Source organism: Trichechus manatus, unplaced genomic scaffold (assembly GCF_000243295.1).
Source record: "Trichechus manatus latirostris isolate Lorelei unplaced genomic scaffold, TriManLat1.0 scaffold00032, whole genome shotgun sequence".
Classification (NCBI taxonomy): domain Eukaryota; kingdom Metazoa; phylum Chordata; class Mammalia; order Sirenia; family Trichechidae; genus Trichechus; species Trichechus manatus.
In genome coordinates this window covers 5,904,945-5,925,973 of record NW_004443968.1, presented here as the reverse complement: position 1 = coordinate 5,925,973, position 21,029 = coordinate 5,904,945, and the positions used below count along the sequence as shown (strand labels likewise).

Here is a 21,029-nt window from a genome sequence, read left to right as displayed (position 1 = left end):
CTGAACAACTTCCCTTTTATTTATAGAGTGATTATTCATGAAAAGTGGTAACTTAAAAACATATTATCAGTTATTAGATAACATTTACAACTGGTATAAAATTCATTTACTAAGACTCTAGTGCCTGCAACTCATTGTAATAGCTATGGCTGTACTGCCAGAATTTGAAGGGGAAAAGTATTTGATGAAAAAAGCAGGAGTAAATTCATCGTATTTTAATTTGCCTATCAATATTCATTGAACACTGAGAAAAAAATTCATTTCAAAGAACTTCCTTTTGACGTATGATCAGGTCACTAATACAATTCTAGTAACTAGATTACACAATTCTAGTAAATTTCTTCCCTCATTATTCTACTCAAGATTCACCAACTCTTTCTAGTGCTGGAAAGGAAGATGGATACTTATGACACCAAATCTTCCGTATAGACTGCTGCAACCACATCAGCCAACAAGAGCTTGCACGTACATGCGAAGAGGAGCAAAAGCAGAGACGCAAAAGGGAGGCAATAATTTCTCAAGCACCAATCTCCGCACTTCATTCTAGGAGACCCAGACACGTTTGGGACAACCACTCCCTGCATGGAAACCCTGGTGGCGTAGTAGTTGAGAGCTACGGCTGCTAATCAAAAGTTCAGCAGTTCAGATCCACCAGGCACTGCTTGGAAACTGTATAGGGCAGTTCTACTATGTCCTATAGGGTCACTATGAGTCGGAATCGACTCAATGGCAGTGGGTTTGGTTTGGTTTTTGCCCCCTGCGTTAAACACTGCCAGTGAATCCAGTTTCCCTTCTCTTTCTAGTAATTCCATTATTTCAGTTAGTGCTAATAAGGACTGTTGTTGGTGCAGTGGTTAAGTGCTTGGCTGCTAATCAAAAGGCTGGCAGTGTGAACCCACCAGCTGCTCCAGGGAAGAAAGATGTGGCAGTCTGCTTCCTTAAAGATTACAGCCTTGGAAACCCTACGGGGCAGTTCTCCTCTGTCCTGTAGGGTTGCTACGAGCCGGAATTGACTCAACTTGGCAACGGGTCATTAGTGCTAAGTTTTCAATGTGACTTTGTCTTTACACAGCAGCAATTAAGTGGGAAAAAGTAAAACCAGAGACTTCTAGTGCTTTCTAGAAATGTTAATGGCATTGAACATCTGCTGCTATGTCTAACTTCAGTTAATAGTCACTGAAAGATAATATGTGTTAGGGATACCAGAAACAGTGACATATATAGATGTGATAGTGTTGCCAGGGGTTTGGAAAACCCACTCAACCTGGCCTGTTTAGAGACCATTCAGCTCAATGCACATGGCCTCTCTGAATGCCCTTTTCAAGCAATCAACGTAGAAAAAACTTGAAGGAGTTTACTGCCTCTTTAAGGAGTTTACCTCCTCTTTAAGGACCATGATTTTACCAATTTTCTTCCTAAATATCACATGTCGAATTAAATATGACTTACTTAGGGCAGTTGGGTCTCTTTTCACAATGCTTGATAATATGACCATTTTATAAGGAGAGTTGCCATGCCTGACCGAGAGTCTAAAGTGTTTCTCCTAAATATTCCACAACACTAGTTGTGGAACAAAGGCCCAAATATCACTAGGAGATTTTACATCTACCTCACACACACTAGTACTACATACATTGAGGTGTTGTTGCCAAATAAGATCACTGAGGTGCCAGCTAGCTCCGTGATGTGGCCTATGCATCATCAGCCTTCTGAACAGAATGAATAATCAGCAGTTAGAGAAACGCTGCTCACTGATTTCAGCTATGGAGCTCTGAAGGTCAGAGGTATTCATTCATATGGAAATAACCTTAAACATACATGCAACTGTGGTGTCATAGTAGGGGCAGGGGAAAGGCAGTTGATGTTAAAATATACCTATTGTGTGTTGGAAATTTTTATATATATATACATATATATATATATTTTAGGTACTTTCCACAGATGCACTGTAAGGTAAGTAGAATTATTCCCAATTCAGAGAAATCAAATACCTTGCCTAAGATCACAAAGCTAAAATTTAGTAGGACAGGATTTGTATTCCAAGGTACCTTCCACTTGCTATACTATGCTAATTCTCAAACTAAAGGGAACACTATTTAAAATACTTGCAGGTGAAAAAAAAGTGACATGAAATTGACTTACTCTGAAGGATGAAGACAGAACTTCCAGGATATATCTATTTAAAGAGGTTTTTGTTGTTGTTTGAAGTTCAGTTTACATTTCCATTCATGCCATTTAAGTTTTTTTCCAGAGGAATCTTAACTGACATTTTTTTAATCCACATTCTGAGAAGGCTGACCTATTTCCGGGAGTAGTAACCTTTTGGAACCTGTCCCTCCGGTCGCTCATCTGTGTGGATAGTCTGTTTTTCCTATGGTTTTATTTCCATTTTGTCAAATAGGTATGTGGTCATTCTGTCGCCAGAATATCCTTTCTAAATCTTGATCTTCAATAGATGCATTATAGATTCTCTAATACACACACACATACACACACACGGAGTTCTTCTCATGAATTCATTTTAGGTGATAATCAAGACATAAAATGTGCCTCATCAGTTAACCTTAACATGTTGAAGCAAAATCCACTGGGGTGAGCTCCACATTCGCCACTGATTTTTCTCTTTGGGGAATTTGCCAATTCACAGTGACTTTTAATTGCATGCTCATTCTACCGTACCTGACAGCCCAACATAAAAGAATGTTACAGTGAAATATGCACATACACTATTTACATATATAAAATGTACCCTCCTCCCCACCTGCCAAATTGTTGAATAATACAAGAGGTAAAAGTAAAATGTTATACTCTGGAAAAAACCATAAATTAATGCTAAGGCAAAGAATCTGGTTTACCAGGGGAAAACTGGTCACAAATTAGTATTTGTCTTGTTTTCCCAAAACTATTTTATACGGGAAGCATATGTCTTGCTTACTCTAACTCTTGTAGGTTTGTTATTTCAGGTATTAGAGTGTGCTATATCTTTTCACAGGTAAAGGACCACACAACCCAGGAATGGCATGCTACAAGGTTAAACAAACAAACAGAAAAGCTCATATATGGCATGGAAGAAAACTTTATATATGGAAAAAACCATGCAGTAAGAAACTAAAAGACAGGATAGATTAGGTCAGGAGAAATGGAAGCACCTGTTTTGGAAGGAAGGCGTCAGGTGTCAAAAAGTAGAGTCTGTTTAGACCTCTCAGTATTAACACCACATTCATGGAAGATATTTAGTGGCAGGTCAGACACCGACACTTTTATCTAGGGAACCCAGTTCAAGCAAAGTGAAAATCCTGCATCTGTCTAAAAAGCCCTGCCTGGTTAGTCAACAGGCTAATGAGAAGGCAATGTTAGACATTGCTATTTATTGTCAAATGGAGTAAAAACGTTCATTGCATGAAAACACAGAGTTGTTTTACCAGCCCAGATGCTACTGAATACAGGCAGAGGGGCAGGACCCAATCAAGACAATGTAAATATACCTCCTTGTTTTAGCTTCTGTGTATTTATTTTGTAAAATTATTGAAATGTTCAGGATGTTTTAAAGAGTATGGGAGACATTCATGTTTTTCTGAATCTCACTCTACAAAACAAGTGTAGTGATCATTTTTCACTGAACTTGAAATCAATGACTGAATCCCAACATCCCCTGGCTTCTACATATTTATCCCAGGGTTTTCTGGGAAGACTGCCTTTCCACTGTTCATGAATAACTCAGGTACTAGTCTCCTATGGAAACAAAGTGACATTTCTTATTACTGTTGGCTGTTGGAAAGCAATTGCAAAGGGAGTGCCTTGAAACAATCAGCCCTCTGTAACTGATTATTTAACAGTGTGTATTTCCCAAGCGCTGTTTACCCTCAAAAGGAAGCAGCCAAGACTAAATGTGTACTGAATCTAAGCCGACACCTGCACCAAACCCCTCTGGCTGCTGAATGGGAATTCTCACAGAAGGTAATTAAAGGGAGAATTATTAATTTGTTTCTATGTTCCATTTGAAATGGACTCTGTACCTTTGCATGAGCAAAGAAGCATGTTTCATTTCTCATGATACCTCAAGGATCATTTTCACGTGAGAAAATCCCTTCACAAAAAATGGCTTTAGTTTTGTTTTTTTAAATTGTGGTAAATATATATGTAAAAAAAAAAAATCGCCATTTCAACACTCTTCACATGTACGTTATTCAGTGACATGAATGTTTACCATGTTGTTCAACTGTCACCATTATCTGTTTCCAATTTTTTCCATCACCCTTAACAGAAGCTCAGTGTCCCTTAAGCAATGAGTCTCCCTTTTCCCCTCCCTCTCAGCCGTCCTTGGTAACCACTGATAAACTCTGGTCTCTATACACCTGAAGATGGCTTTAGTTTGAAAGCTGAAGTGGAACATATACCAAGAACAGAGACATGGAAAGCAAGGAAAGAGGGAACTGAGGGAGGGAAGGAAAGAAATGGAGAAAATGAGAGAAGGACGGAGGGAAGAAGAGAAGGAGAGGGTGTGACAGAGAAGGAGGGAAGGAGGGAGAGAAGGAGGGAAGGAGGGGAGGAGGGGAGGAGGAGGAAAGAGGGAAAAAGTGTTTTTCTGTATAAGAAAAATGCTTTATATGTCCGAGGCACTTTAGTGGCCACCAAAGAACAATTAAAAGAAAAAAAAAAAAGAAGAAGGAGGAGAAGGGGAAGAGAAAGGGAATGGGAAGGGGAAGGAGAGGAAGAGGAAAGGGAAGAGGAAGAGGAAACCACTCCTGCCTCTGTCTGAGTCACTTATTTCCCAGTATTCAGCAGTTTAAGACATGGGGCTAAGAATGAAAATGATTTTAACCAGTTGATCCTTCAGTTTGAATACAGATTTTATACTTTTAGCTACACATTCCACGTTGTGACTCCTTCCCTGAAACGGGATGATTAAAAAAAACTGCCATGGAACATGTTGAGACTAGATGCTTATGTAAATGAACATGTATAAGTCAGTTACAAGATGTTCAAATGGGACTCTGGAGAATGCAGTCTCATAACTAGCGCTGGATTACCCAACAAGCAAGGTACTCAGGGGCTTACCTATGCATATTTACTAATCTGTAGAGAAAAATTTCACCTGTTTCTCACCACGTCAAAATAAAAGATGTGGTGATACCCACGTGAAATTGTTCACTGTAGATTAGTAAGTAAACACAAGTAAGCCGTGCATACCTTGCTTACTGGTTAATCTGCCCCTGCTCGTGACTGACGTATTGAGAAGTGTCATACCCCAGTACTGTGTAAAGTTCTGCTCCCTTGCTAGCTTATGCGTTCCAAAAAAGAATGCATTTCAGCTTTTGGAAAGCTGCTTCTATGTATATGAACCATCTCCAAAAACTTCTTTTCTAGCATCTCCAAGAAATTCAGGCCTGTTGCTGCTGGTTATCCTCATTATCTTACATGGGATTCCTACATGTAAGAAAATTGTCAGTTTGTGAAATTTTGTCAGAGTAAATGTGAGAGTACTCTAGAAGAAAACCTGAAGTACATGCTGTTTGTCAGTCTAATGCTGACCAGTTCAACCTAAAAATAGTACTTTAAAAAATAATTACAGCTAGGAATGATATGCAAAATATTTAACAACTCATGTGGCATAGGCACTGACCAATCAGAATGGCTGCAGGTCTAGTGCTAGTATAGGAACTGGAGGCTCCCTGCCAAACCAGGAATTAGCTTTTTAGCTGCTGGAGGTCTGGAATGCTGGGGGAGAGGCCTAAATAGTTGGGAGCCTGCACCACATGCAGGGGGTTGGCGCAGTAGCTATTTCCGTATTACAATTACTGATAGGGTCCTACCAGTGCCCACCAGCTGAGTATCAGGCTTGATAATTACCCCTCATCCATCATTACCCAAGTCAAGATATATCTTGGACAAAACAGTTTAAGAAAGTTGAGATCTATAAGTATTAGCATGAATCCACTTGGAAATGTCAAACTCAACTCATTGATTATTATTTTTTTAGACAGAGGTTAATAAAATCAAATATTAGCTTAACGGATCAGGAATTAAAAAAAAATTAAATATAGTCCCTTATAAATTTCTTGTGGACAATGCAGAGAACATAAGGTTATACAATGGATCACAAAGATATTCATAATAAGCTAATGTCACACTGAAGAAATTACCTAGCGGCTTGCCAATAGCTATCTTTGGCCTTGTTCAAATGTATCAATGAACAAACAAAGATAAAGTGTACTTAGTGGACATCTGCTGCTTTTGCCTGCCTAGTGCTGTTGCCCTCTTCTGTTAGTGAGAAAATCCTTTCTTCTGGTGGGAATTCTATTTCATGTGGTTTTTGTGAAATCATCTCCATTCTTTCCACAGTTAAAGTCTGCTTATGATGAAGGCCTGGCCAGAGTATCTGTCACCATTTGATTGGCTCCTGGATGGGATATGACCCAAGCTGGGGGCAATTCAGTTTCTCCACAGGATTTTCCTATTGAAGAATAAGCTTTTTCCTGCTGGGGTTGGTAAACTGGTAGCAGGTGAGTCTTGCACTGGTGGTGGCCACCATGCTCTGTGCACTCAGAAATCCTATCGAGCAAATAGAATGAGCTCCAAGGCTACTGGAATTTGAGATTAAACAAACAAACAGAATAACAATTGCGGTGGAGTCGATTCCAACCCATGGTGACCTGATATGTGCTCCACAGGGTTTTCAACGGCTGATATTTATATTGCCCCATGAAACATAGTGCAGTGCTCACCAATCTCCTTTCTTTATAAATCTCCATAAAAGCTTGATAACCTTTTCCATGTATATGTGGTTTGATAGGTTACCTTGGCTGCCATTATATTCTTAAGGTTTAAAATTATTTAATTACTGCAGACTGGTTCAGTAACAGAGCCCTAGTGGCGCAGTGGTTAAGAGCTTGGCGCTAACCGAAAAGTCGGCAGTTGGAATTCATCAGCCACTCCTTGGAAACCCTATAGGGCAGTTCTACTCTGTCCTACAGGGTCGCTATGAGTAGGAATCGACTCGACAGCAACAGGTTGGTTCAATAACAGATTGAAGATTTCCAACCTCCATTGAATCCCGCTGATTTCTCTCTAAGCACTTGGTTTCTTGATCATCTTCCAACTCACCTTAGTTTAAGTTATTTACTTTCGGCCTAGAAACTGCTCCATAGCTTTTACTATTTTTACCTCAAGCTTTCAACCCATGTCTCTCAGCAAATGGCCTTGCTGCCTGCTTTTCAGAACAAAGAAAGGGCATTTGATGCAAATGCCATCAACTTTCCACCCTTAAGTCCGGAGTAGTCTGTCATGTCCATCAATCCTTCCTTCTTTTCCCCAGCCTCTGAGAAAGGAACATCTCTATTCCTCCGTCAAACAGCCCTCCACCACCTCTTCTGTGTTTGTCCCTTCTTCTCTAGGATCTTCCCCTGACAATCAGTCTTTTCTCCAGTTTCTCCCTTCTTTGTTGGTACTTTCCATAACAAGTTAAAAAAAAAAAAAAAAAATCTCCTCTTGAACCAAACAACTTCTCTTCTCAAACTATTACTTTCTGTCTTTGCTTTTTCCATTAAACTTCTTAAATAATAAAAATAACAACTCTTTATGTACATAGTCCTGTACAGTCTCTTTATACGCATTACATCATTTAATTAAATCACACTATAATCCTAAGTAGTATTTATCTCCATTTCACAGATGAAGGAAGCAGAATTCAACAAGTAGCCATGACTCCACTGAGGTCAGCAGAGGCTAGCAGAGTTAGGATCATGTTCCACTAGACCAGTGGTTCTCACACTGGTTCCCAGACCCGCATCACCCAGACACTTATTAGAAATGCAAATTCTCAGACCCCACCCCAGACCAACTGTATCAGAAACTCTGGGGGTAGAGCCCAACAATCTGTGTTTTAACTGTATCAGAAACTCTGGGGGTAGAGCCCAACAATCTGTGTTTTAACAATCCCTCCATGTGGTTCTGATGCATGTCACAGTTTGGGAACAACTATGCTAGATCACACTGTTCCTGTGCTCCTATTTGACTTCTCATCTACACTTGACAGAGTGAGGCATCACTTCCTTTTGAAGCTTTCTTTTCCACCAGCTTCAAACTTCCCTGTCCTTGTTCTTTCTAACCTCTGATAACTTATTCACAATTTCTTTCTTTAGCCCTCTCCCTAAACTTAGTTATTAACATATTTTTATTTCTAGAGTCTCCCAAATCTGTGTTTTCAGTGCTGACTTCTCTTACATTCTGGATCTGTATTTACAAAGGCATAATCCATAATCTGTAAGCAACTCACCACCTGCACTAAATATTCCCTAGAATCTACTCCTTCTGTGATCTCCACTTTGACTAGAGGTGTCAGTGCTCTGCAATTCACCCACACCAGGCATTGCTAAGTAACTTAGCTCTCTCACACCAGACATAACTGGCTAACCAAGATTTATTAGGAGTCCCTGGGTGGTGCGAAAGGTTAATGTGCTCAGCTGCTAACCAAAAGGTTGGTAGTTTGAGTACACCCAGAGGCACCTTAGAAAAAAGGTCTGGTGAACTATTTCTGAAAAATCAGTCATTGAAAACCCTATGGAGCACAATTCTACTCTGACACACCTGGGGTTGCCATAAGTTGGAATCAACTTGATGGCAACTGGGGGGAAAAAAAGTCGATTAATATTTCTCTCTACACCAGAAGAACTAGATGGTGCCCAGCTACCACCAATGACCACCCTGACACGGAATACAAGAGAGTCCCTGACAGAGCAGAAGAAAAGTGGGGTACAGAACTCAATTTCTAGACTGGAGGGACCTCGGAAGACATGGCCCCCACACTCTCTGTTAGCCCGAAACTAAAACCATTCCTGAGGCCAACTCTTCAGACAAAGATTAGACTGGACTATGGGACATAACATGATACTCGTGAAGAGTGTGCTTCTTAGCTCAAGTAGATACATGAGACTAAACGGCCAGCTCCTGTCCAGAGGTGAGATGAGAAGGCAGAGAGGGTCAGGAGCTGGTTGAATGGACAGAGAAAATCCGGGGTGGAAAGGAGGAGTCTGCTGTCACAGTACAGGGAGGGCAACTAGGCTCACATAACAATGTGTGTATACATTTTTGTATGAGAGACTAACATGAATTGTAAACTTTCACTTAAAGCACAACAATAAAAAAAAAAAAATTATCTCTACAATATCCTGAGAACCTGTCATCAAACCTGCTGCTCTTCTTTTCAACATACCTTCCTAAAAGTTTCCAGTTATCCTTCTGCAGAGTAGATAGAAACATGTCACTCCCATGCTAACAAAATTTAAAACAAAACAAACAACAAAATCATCTTTGATGGCTCCCTATTGCCTAAAGGCTAAAGTTTAACATCCCAAGCATGATAACATGCTTTCTGTCTCATCTCCTACCCCTTCCTTTCCAACTGCCAAATCTTTCTTCCTCCCTCCCAACCCTATGCTTAATTTAGACAAGTTTAATTACTCTCTCTTTTTGCAGCCTATGACAACTAGAACTGTTTTCTCTGCCTGAAATACCCATCTCTAACCATACACTCATCATTTATTTAATAAACACTAAAGAGTACCTGTTTCAGGTGTCACAAACTTAGAGGCTGGGCAGGTAAAATGAATGAATGAAGTATATCAGGTGTAACTTGAGGCCACATGCCCCATCTAAACGGGGCAGCATCTTCAGGATGTGAAAATTATTGCCATGCAAGCATTATTTTTAAGGAAAAGTCAGGTTTTTATGTGAAATTTCTCACTTTCAAAAATTGGCAGCTAACATTATAAAACTCTAAAACACTGTGCTGTGTGTACTATTGTGTCTCAGCCAAATAAAGTACATCTGTAGGCTGTCAGACTGGACCTGGATCTAATTTCTACTAGGCCCTAGGGATTGAAAAGTGACTTAGACAGGGGCTATGACCAGAGTGGCTCATCTCTGTGGCTCAGCTTAAATGCTAGCACTGGCAGGATTAAACAGTCCCTTCACTCAACTTTCACAGCACTTGGTTTACATGGCACCTGCCACAGTATATTACTATAGCTAATTGTCTCTTTACTCACTTGAATCAGCAGATCCTGGAGGAGCAACACTGTTATTTCATCCTTGTATTGGCAGCACTAGCACACTGCCTGGCAGACTTTTTCACTTTTGAAAATAAGGAAAATGTGTTCATTTGTTCCATTGGTTAATTTCAGGGTGCAACTTTCTCTCCATTTAACAAAAGCACTAAAAAAGTCAGCTTTAACTTCTGCTACAGTTATATAATTTCTAGTAATGCTACCCAAGCACTCTCACAAAACTAATTTAAGCTGGGCACTGCCAGATTTGGGGGATGTCAGCCATTTTTCAGTGAACCCAAAGACCCTCATTTCACTAAGCACCACACTTAAGAGGAGACTGCTTGAATATCACTGCCTATTTCACACGTCATTTTATTTAACTTCTAGACACAGCTATGGTCCAACTATGTGTATAGGTCCTATATTGCTGCCACCTCCAAAGTCTATAAACATCAATCTCACAGACAAAGAAATAGATTTTCCTAGTTACTTGCATATTGTCCAAACGAAGAAGAGTCAATATTTTGTCTTCCTTGTCTGTATAATGAGTAAGCTAGGATACCAGCCATATTTCAGAGTTAAAGATTTAACCCCCAATCATTTATTCCAAAACTCTTTATGTTTAGCTCCCAATCATTTATTTGATAACTCTTTGCAATGTTGTTGTGTGCACAGATTCACCTATGTATGAGCACTTTATCATTTACAATGAAAAATCCACGTCCTGTGTTCATTAGGATGAATGTGTATCATTAGTAACTGAACTAAGCCTTACCTGCAGACTGTTGAAAATGACAAAGAGGACCAACATCCAGAAGTGTCTGTAAGCCATGTGAAGTCCTCCCCAAAGCCATGTCATGGAAATCAGGGCAAAGAGATACAAAACCAGTGGAATTTCTAGAAATCATACAAAAAAAGAAGAATTTTTGAGATTTACAATACTGAATAGTCACACACACACACAAAAAATATTTTTGGCTCCTTTCTATGATATTGTATATGCTTAAGTATCCATTCTAAAAGAACAACCTTGGAAATCCCATTCTTGTGCCAGAGAAGAGAAAGCACATTGCTAAGTCCACATTCTTTCTCTTTTGCAAATGGGTTTGCTGGTAGGCAAGGGGGTAGGGAAGGATGAGAACTGTTCCTCTCCTGGACTACCACCTACTGGACTGTTCAGGAAGTGCCACAGACAACTACAGAGATGAAATAATATTTCAGTCCCAGTGGAAGAGTGGATGTGTAAATCTCCTTAAGAATGCTCCACCAGAAAATTGTAGGCAGAAAGGTGCTCTTGATGTTAGTATATTCCCACCTGATATTTTATCATTTTAAAATTTATTTTATTTTTGTTGTTGTTGAAAATAAACACAGCAGAACATACACATATTCAACAATTTCCACATGTACAATTCAGTGACATCGATTATATTCTTCAAATTGTGCAACCACGTCACCTTTTTTTTCTAAACTGTTTGTCCCCATTAACACAAACTCACTGCCCCCTAAGCTTCCTATCTAACCTTTTGAGTTGCTGTTGTCAATTTGATCCCACATAGATTGTTCTTTAAAAAGAGCACAATGCTCAAGGCAGACATTCTTTACTAGTTAAGCTAAACTATTGTTTGGTTTTAAGAAGACTTCAGAGGATATTTTTGGCTTAAGGTTCAAAAATTATCTAAGGGCAATAGCTCCAGGAACTCATGATATAAAAAGTTTTTGTGTAATGGAAAAATATGTATTCATCTTTTTTTCTGCCTGAGAAGACATCAATATTTATAGCTCGGGTTAAGAGCAGAGATGAATCGACTGATTCACTACCATCAATGCTAAGCTTATTCTACCCATCATTTTCTCATGCAACTTGTTTCAATAGTTTTCAGAACAGATTTCTTCAAGGCCAAGGGACTTCATTATCCTTTCCATTTTTTCTATTTGGAATTTTCTTTGATATTTGGGTCTTAGAATAGTAACCTTAAAGAGGGGATTTTAATATTTAAGTGACAAGTTATATTTTAATATTTAGTGACAAGTAACATAGGATTTAGAAAGTGAATCAGATCTTATCAACCACAAATAAGACGCGTTTTCAAACTGCTGAAAGGCCGTGTCAACTGATAACTCTCATAATGCCCTCAAAGTCCATATTTACCCACTGTCAGCAATTAGCACCTAAAATTCACACGCACAGGAGATTTGAACAGTTAAATAAAAGGTTAGCAAAGTGTAAATTTTATTTTATTTTGAAGCAATCTGAAACTTACAGAAGTTGTAAGTATGGCACAACAAACTTGTTTTATCCCAAACAGTTGAAAACCGCCCACCTGATCCCCCATCACCCTCTGAATACTTTATATGTATTTCCTATAGAACATTCTCCCAAGTAAGCACAATATAGCCATTAAACCAGGAAATTAACAGCACTACATTACTACCATCCACAAATCCCATTCAAGATTAGTTAATTATCCCAGTAATTTCCTTAGTAGCATTAGGATCCAGTTTAGAACCATTCCTTGAATAGTAGATGTGTCTCTGTAGCCTCCTTTAATCCCAGTGGTTCCTCTGTGTGCTCTTGACTTTTATGACCCTGGCACTTTTGAAGATTACTAGCCAGTTTTTCTTGCAGTGTGTACTTAAACTTGAGTTTGTCTGATGCTTTCTCATGATGAGATTTAGATTATAAGCTTTTGCAGAAGTGTCACAGAAAGGATTCTGTGCTCTTCTCATTGCATTCTATTGAATGGCTCAAGATTTCAATTTATCCCATTACTGAGAATGTGCATTTTGGTCACTTGATTAAGGTAGTGATTGCAGAGATTCTCCACTGTAAAGTTAGCCTTTTTCTCTTTGTAATTAATAAGTATCTTGTGTGATATTACTTTGAAATATCTTTTATTTTAAATATCTTTTTCCTTATCAAATGTCTGATTTATTCATTTATTTTTATAATAGGAACTCAGGGATTCCTATCTTATTTAATGGGTTACAATTCATTATTGTCATTATTTGTTTTGATGCCCAGATTGCCCTTGGTTTGGTTAGTGGGAGCCCCTTCAAGGTTGTTTCTGTGTCTTTGTTATGCTGTCATTCTGCATGCACTTTCTTGCTTTTTGGCTCAACAAGATATTCAAAGCTCACCTTATATTTTCTCTGCCCCAGTCCTGGTTTCTTTTAGAGGAGAACAGTATTTAGAAACCAAGATCTGGGAAACTGGGTGTGCTCATTGCTATTGAGGTGTTGCTGCTCCTAGTCCCTCCTAGTAGACAGAGTTAGAGAATATATGTATGTACACATAATGCATACACACACACACGTTTCTATAGCTATCTCTATATAATGAAAATCATTAGTTCCTATCAATACTTCTAATTCCTATCCAACATACAGGGTTAACTCTAGTTTTCTCCCTTTCCATACTTATAACTCCCTCTCTGTTAGTGAGAAATCATTTTCTCATTAGTCTTAATATATTTGATCAGCTCCCCTGTATGTAACCAATCTTTCATTGCTGTCATCCCCTCCCCTACACAGATGCTCTCCTCAACTCACTCAGGATTGCACATCTCATGGCAGGGTACACCCCACCACTCACATGGATGTCCTCTTCACAATGATGGGGTTCTTACACCCCATGCCTGACCCCCTCCCTGTGCATGCATATCTTGCTGTATATCAGATAACACCTTTAGGGTTAAATTCAGGAAGAGAAGCCATGTGACAGAACTGTGAGAGATGGTAAAGAAAGGGAAGGAGAAAAGAGGAGAGGAAGGGACAACTTGAGCATTTTTTTGAGATGAAAGAAGGTTTCAGAAAGAGACTGTGCTGATACCTTTTTTCAGATATACCCTTTACAGAAAAATACACAAATTTTCTGGGTTATTATTGTAACTACAAAAGACAAAATAAGAATACAAATATAAGGAAAAGTTTATACAGATGAGTAATTCCTAGGTCATTAATGCCTTGCAGCAAGACAGGGGAGAGCTTATTAAAATTTATTTAATTTTTATAAAAATTCATTTTTGTTTAATGAAATCATACAACTTGATAAAGGGTGACAAGGCTCATTTTTACTTCTGAAAAAATACACTAATATTTAGGAAATTGCCTAAGCTCACAAAGTTTTTCAAAGATTAGGTATCAAGTTTGGCAATTGTACTTTTTGCTCCCACTGTGTAAGTACAAAATTCTATTTATGGTTCTTGCAGAGTACAAAAGGACATGCACATTTTGTATGAACAAGTAGGAAGTAATCTTTCAAAATCTGGCTTGTATGTTCCTCTAAGTGCCTAGAGCCAAGCACACCAAAAGCAAGTGCTTTGTGTTCACAAAGCTTAGTGTAGAAGCCAAGAGAGCATATCAGGACTGACTAGAAACACCCATGGCCCATGCTTTTCTGGAGCTCTGCAGAAAAGTGTGGTAACTTGGCACCACAGATCACAACCCCTGCATGGAAGAGAGCCAGTCATGAATAACTCAGTGTACTGAACAACAGACTCCAGGCTGGCTCTTAATGCAACAGTGATCAAGATGTGATTTCAGAGAAAGAAATATTCCTAGAGGCATATCCTAATTTTGTGGGCCTGAAGCATATACAACTTCTGGAGAGTTCTTAAAATAAAATTGCAAAAACATAATTAGGTATAGGATCTTGTAAGGGACCCATGCAAGTGAGAGGCTCTGAAACTTAAGATTCATCAAATTTAGGGTAAATCTACCTCTGAGGAGGTGCCTTTCAACCTTTTTAAGGCCTAAAGTAATGGTGATCAAAAAGAGAAGGAGTGGTGGGAGTGGGTGATGTGTATGAAAGTTGAGGAGGGAGCATATTGTTGATTAACAAGTACTGTGAATCCCATTGGGCAAATTAAAAAGTAATGCTCCGTTTAATAAAAGCTCATTTAGGTTCCTATTTCCTATAGCTGTAACTTCAGATTTGGTGAACTATTAGTAACTTCCCTGTTGTCTGTACAAGTTAACCTTTATCAAAGCAAGGCATTTATAATTGGCAATGCTAATTATGCTTAGCAGTGAATTAGTTCATAGAAAACAGAATCATTTCAATGTCTTCAGCAAAAGGAAGCTCTTAAAAACACTATTGGTCCCAAGGAATAAGGGTATTTGCATAAAAGACTATGCTAAGGAAGCCAAGCTTGTGTTAGGATGCAGTTCCACTACAGAAGAAAAAACTCAGATCATCAAAGTACTTAATTTAAATACTTAAATTAACAAGGAGTCACTAATGTGAAAAACAAGTAGTCTGAAAAGGTTTCAGTGAAAGAAATTGCTTGTGAAAAAGAGGAAAATGGCAAGCGTATGTGTCGTTTAGTACTATTGTCATTAGGAAGTCTACTAATTGGAGTTAGTAGATTCCATTGAGGACACATAAAATCTCTTCATTTTTTAGTGGAAATATGATTTCAGTGATTTTAATTGCCATATTTTAAGAAAGTCTAGGGCTGTATTATCTGTTTTCTATGTAACTGCAGCTTTGTCTTTATTGCTATGTACCAGCGACAACAATAATGGCTTTATTATGGAAATCAGACTCATTTGCATGAGGCTGAAATTTATTCTGTGTTTACAGTCTTCTAAGGTACTTGTTTTAATTTTACCTTGCTGACCTTCTGATTCTAACAATTTGGGATGTGCTACTAAAACAAACTCATCAACATAAAACAAGGAACACAACTCTGGAATAACATGGATTTAAGATATTTATGGGCCTGTTTAGAACAATAGAAATGCATTATTTTTAAATAAGAAAGAAAGGTAAATTGAAAAAAAAAGGTGTAAAAAAAACTTATTTCTAAAATACGGGCCTTTATTTTGAAATTAACAGAGTCTAGAGACAAAGAAGTTTCAGTGATCTGAGTTGCTTCTTAGTGAGAAAATAGTGTTTCTGAGCTTTCTAAACAAGGGTTAACATTAATCCTACAATGCATAGTCACCCATTAGTGTTACCAGCAAATAAACCTAAATTCATATAAGCAGACAACAAGACAAGGAGCCCTGGTGGCACAAACAGTTAAGTGCTCGATTATTTTCCAAAAGAATGGCAGTTCGAATCCACTCAGTGGCTCCGTGGGGAAAAAGATTAGCAATTGGCTTCCATACAGATGATAGCCAAGAAAACCCTATGAGTCAGTTAGTCCTACTTTGTGACCTGGGGTCCTATGAGCCTAATAGATAACAAGGCACCTGTTTCACAGAACTGCCAAATCAGCATCAGGATACTGTAGGTAGAAAAGATAAAGTTTATGGACTGGGTTTGCAAATTATTAAACACCCTACACCTCATCTGGGTAGCTTGCATTTCTAATATGTGGTCACTAGTCGCAGTGGTTAAAAGGCGCAGTGGTTAAAAACTATGGCTGTTAACCAAAAGGTTAGCAGTTTGAGTCCACCAGCTGCTCCTTGGAAACCCTATGGGTCGCTATTAGTCGGAATTGACTCGATGGCAACAGGTTAATTAGGTTAGGTTAGTCTTACACTTGGTTCCAGTGTCAGAGGTTTTTTTTTTTTTTTCCACTTCATTACTACTCAACCACATTCCCAAAAGACCTCTTGAAAACCCAGGTGGTTTACAGAGAATCCACTCTAAGTTCAGTGGCTCTTGTCTCTAGATACAATTGCAAATATTTGTTGCACCAGGTTAGACTTTGTATACCTCAACACTTTATTATGTATCATGTTCTCCACTTTATTTAAACATCCTTCCTAAATTCATAATGTCTAGCAAGGACTGCCAGAAGAACGAACAAATCTGTCTTGGAAGTACAGCCAGAATGCTCCTTAAAAGCGAGGATGGTGATACTTCATCTCACGTACTTTGGACATGTTATCAGGAGGGACTAGTCCCTGGAAAAGGACATCATGCTTGGTAGAGGGTCAGTGAAAAAGAGGAAGACCCTCAGCAAGATGGACTGACACAGTGGCTACAACAATGAGCTCAAACATAGCAACAGTTGTGAGGATGGCACAGGATTGGGCAGTGTTTCGTTCAGTTGTACATAGGGTTGCTATGAGTCGGAACCAACTCGACGGCACTTAACAACAACAACAGCATCACCTTCTTTCAAATGGGCACTTTAGGGCCAAAAATGTCCAAAGATGCACCTCCATCTCTCCTGAGCTCCAGACCTCTAGTTCAAGTGGCCTGGAGATCCTCAACACATCTCAAACTGAGTCTATCCGAAGATTAATTTAGTATTCTTCCTGTCAAACTTCTGCTTCCTTCTAAGTACCAGTACCACCACTATGCACATAGATTTTCCCTGATGCCTTATTTTCCCTCATAGGCCACAGCACCAAAAGGTCAGTGGATTCTATTTTATCCACTGAATTCATCATCTATTTGTCCTTCCTAGGCAGGGACGGATTATACAATAAGCAAGGTACACACAGGCTTACTTGTGCTTACTTACTAATCTGTAGTGCACAATTTCACCTGTTTCCCCCCCCCCCCACTTCAAAGCTATGGTGAAACCATGTGAAATGATTCACTACAGATTGGTAAGTAAACACAAGTAAGCTTGTGCGTAACTTGCTTAACGTAAGCCTGTGCGTCCCTTCCTTACTGGCTAATCAACTACATTACTAGAACATTTCCTTCACTGATGCCTTCATATCATTTAGTGAGACGATTTTGACAGCCTCCTAGTTTGGGTCCTCTGCTCCCATTCATTCTCCACTGTGGCCAGAGATATCTTTTGAAAATATATGTGTATATTTATATATATGTGTCTGTACACACATTTGTGGTGGTTGTTAGGTGCTGTCAATTCCCACTCATAGTGACCCTACATACAACAGAACGGAAAACTGCCCAGTCCTTGCCATCCTCACAATCGTTGCTATGTTTGAGCCCATCATTGTAGATACACTGTCCATCCATTTTGCTGAGGGTCTTCCTCTCTTTCGCTGACCCTCTACTTTACCAAGCACAATGTCCTTCTCCAGGGACTGGTTCCTCCTGACAACATGTCCAAAGTACTTGAATCTTGCCATCCTCACTTCTAAGGAGTATTCTGGCTGTACTTCTTCCAAGACAAATTTGTTCGTTCTTCTAGCAGTCCAAGGTATATTCAATATTCTTTGCCAACACCCTAATTCAAAGGCATCAATTCCTCTTCCATCTTCCTTATTCACTGTCCAGCTTTCGCATGCATATGAGATGATTGAAAATACTGTGGCTTTGGTCAGGTACACCTTAGTCCTCAAAGTGACATCTTTGCTTTTTAACACCTTAAAGAGGTCTTTTGTAGCAGATTTGCCCAATGCAATGATTTCTTGATTGCTGCTTCCATGGGGATTGATTGTGGATCCAAGTAAAATGAAATCCATGACAACTTCAATCTTTTTTCTGTTTATCATGAAGTTTTTATTGATCCAGTTGTGAGGATTTTTTGTTTTCTTTATGTTGAAGTGTAATCCATACTAAAGGCTATAGTCTTTGATCTTCATCAGTAAGTGCTTCAAGTCCTCTTCACTTCCAGTGAGCAAGATTGTGTCATCTGCATAACACAGGTTGTAAATGAGTCTTCCTCCAATCCTGATGCTGCCTTCTTCTTCATATAGCCCAGTTCCTCAGATTATTTGCTCAGCATACAGATTGAATAAGTATGTTAAAAGGATACAACCCTGGCGCACCTTTCCTAGTTTTAAACCACACAGTGTCCCCTTGTTTTGTTCAAATGACTGCCTCTTGGTCTATATACAGGTTCTGCGTGAGCACAATTAATTGTTCTGGAATCCTCATTCTTCTCAATGTTATCCATAATTTGTTATGATCTACAGAGTCGAATGCCTTTGCATAGTCAATAAAACACGGGTAAATATCTTTCTCGTATTCTCTGCTTTCAGCTAGGATCCATCTGACATCAGCAATGATATCCCTTGTTCCACATCCTCTTCTGAATCTGGCTTGAATTTCTGTCACTTCCCTATTGATGTACTGCTGCAAGCGTATTTGAATTATCTTTTTACTTGCGTGTAATATTAATGACATTGTTCGATAATTTCCGCATTCAGTTGGATCACCTTTCTTTGGAATGGGCACAAATATGGATCTCTTCCAGTCAGTTGGTCAGGTAGCTGTCTTCCAAATTTCTTGGCATAGATGAGTGAGCATTTCCAGTGCTGCATCTGTTTGCTGAAACATCTAGATTGGTATTCTGTCAGTTCCTGGAGCCTTGTTTTTCATCAATGCCTTCAGTGCAGCTTGGACTTCTTCCTTCAGTGTCGTTGATTCTTGATCACATGCTACCTCCTGAAATGGATGAACGTCGACTAATTCTTTCTGCTACAGTGACTCTGGGTATTCCTTCCATCTTCTTTTGATGTTTTCTGCGTCCTTTAGTATTTTCCCCATGGAATCCTTCAATATTGCAACACAAGGCTTGAATTTTTTCTTCAGTTCTTTCAGATTGAGAAAGGCCAACTGTGCCCTTCCCTTTCGTTTTCCTAACTCCAGGTCTTTGCACATGTCATTGTAATACTTTGTCTTCTTGAGCCACCTTTTGAAATCTTCTGTTCAGGTCTTTTACTTCATCATTTCTCCCATTCTCTTTAGCTGCTCTATGTTCAAGAGCAAGTTTCAGAGTCTCTTCTGACATCCATTTTGGCCTTTTCTTTCTTTCCTGTCTTTTTAATGACCTTTGCTTTTTTCATGTATGATGTCCTTGATGTCTTCCCACAACTTGTCTGGTCTTCGGTCATTAGTGTTCAATGCATCAAATTTATTCTTGAGATGGTCTCCAAATTAAGGTGGGATATACTCAAGGTCATATTTTGGCTCTTGCTGGACTTGTTTTAATTTTCTTCAGCTTCAACTTGAACTTGCATATGAGAAATTGATGGTCTCTTCTGCAGTCAGCCCTTGGCCTTGTTCTGACTGATGATATTGAGCTTTTCCATCGTTTCTTTCCACAGATGTAGTCGATTTGACTCCTATGTTTTCCATCTAGTGAGGTCCATGTTTATAGTCACTGTTTATTTTGTTCAAAAAGTTATTTGCAATGAAGAAGTCATTGGTCTTGCAAAATTTTATCATGCTATCTCCGGTGTTGTTTCTATCACCTAGACCATATTTTCCAACTATGGATCCTTCTTCTCTGTTTCCTACTTCAACATTCCAAACACCAGGAATTATCAATGCATCTTGATTGCGTGTTTGATCAATTTCAGACTGCAGAGGTTGGTAAAAATCTTCAATTTGTTCATCTCTGGCATTAGTGCTTGCTGTGTAAATTTGAATGATAGTCCCATTAACTGGTCTTCCTTGTACATGTATGGATATTATCCTATCACTGACAGCACTGTATTTTAGGATAGTCTTGACAAGTTCTTTTTGATGATGAATGGTACATCATTTCTCTTCAATTTGTCATTGCTGGCAGAGTAGACCATATGATTGTTTGATTCAAAATGGCCAATACCAGTCCATTTCAGCTTATTAATGCCTAGGCTATCAGTCTTTCATGTGTTCTATTTCATTTTTGATGACTTTCAATTTTCTTATATTCATAATTTGTGCATTCCAAGTTCCAATTATTAATGGATGTTTGCAGTATTTTCTTCTCATTTTGAGTCTTGCCATATCTGCAAATGAAGGTCCTGAAAGCTTTACTCCATTTAAATCACTAAGGCCAACTCTACTTTGATGAGTCAGATCTTTCCCAGTCATATTTTGAGTGCCTTCCAGCCTGAGTGGCTCATCTTTTAGCATTTTATAAGACAATGTTCCTCTGCTATTCATAAGGTTTTCATTGGCCAATTTTTTTCAGAAATAGACTATCAGGCCCTTCTTTTTTTTTCTTATTGTTGTACTTTAAGTGAAAGTTTACAGTTCAAGTTAGTTTCTCATACAAAAATTTATACATACTTTGTTATGTGACCCTAATTGCTCTCCCTATACTGTGACAGCACACTCCTCCTTTCCACCCCTGATTTCCCGTGTCCATTCAACCAGCTTCTGACCCT

The 21,029-nt window shown here is 38.8% G+C and overlaps 1 protein-coding gene across 1 annotated transcript in view; it reads right to left on the bottom strand.

Moving 5' to 3' along the window:
* Positions 1 to 21,029, bottom strand: part of ADGRV1 (adhesion G protein-coupled receptor V1) — a 687,583-nt gene that overhangs the window by 75,541 nt on the left and 591,013 nt on the right. Inside the window, exon 89 of the mRNA XM_023730073.1 lies at positions 10,822 to 10,943. Within this exon, the coding sequence (XP_023585841.1) occupies positions 10,822 to 10,943 (122 nt within the window). The remainder of the gene's footprint in view (positions 1 to 10,821; positions 10,944 to 21,029) is intronic.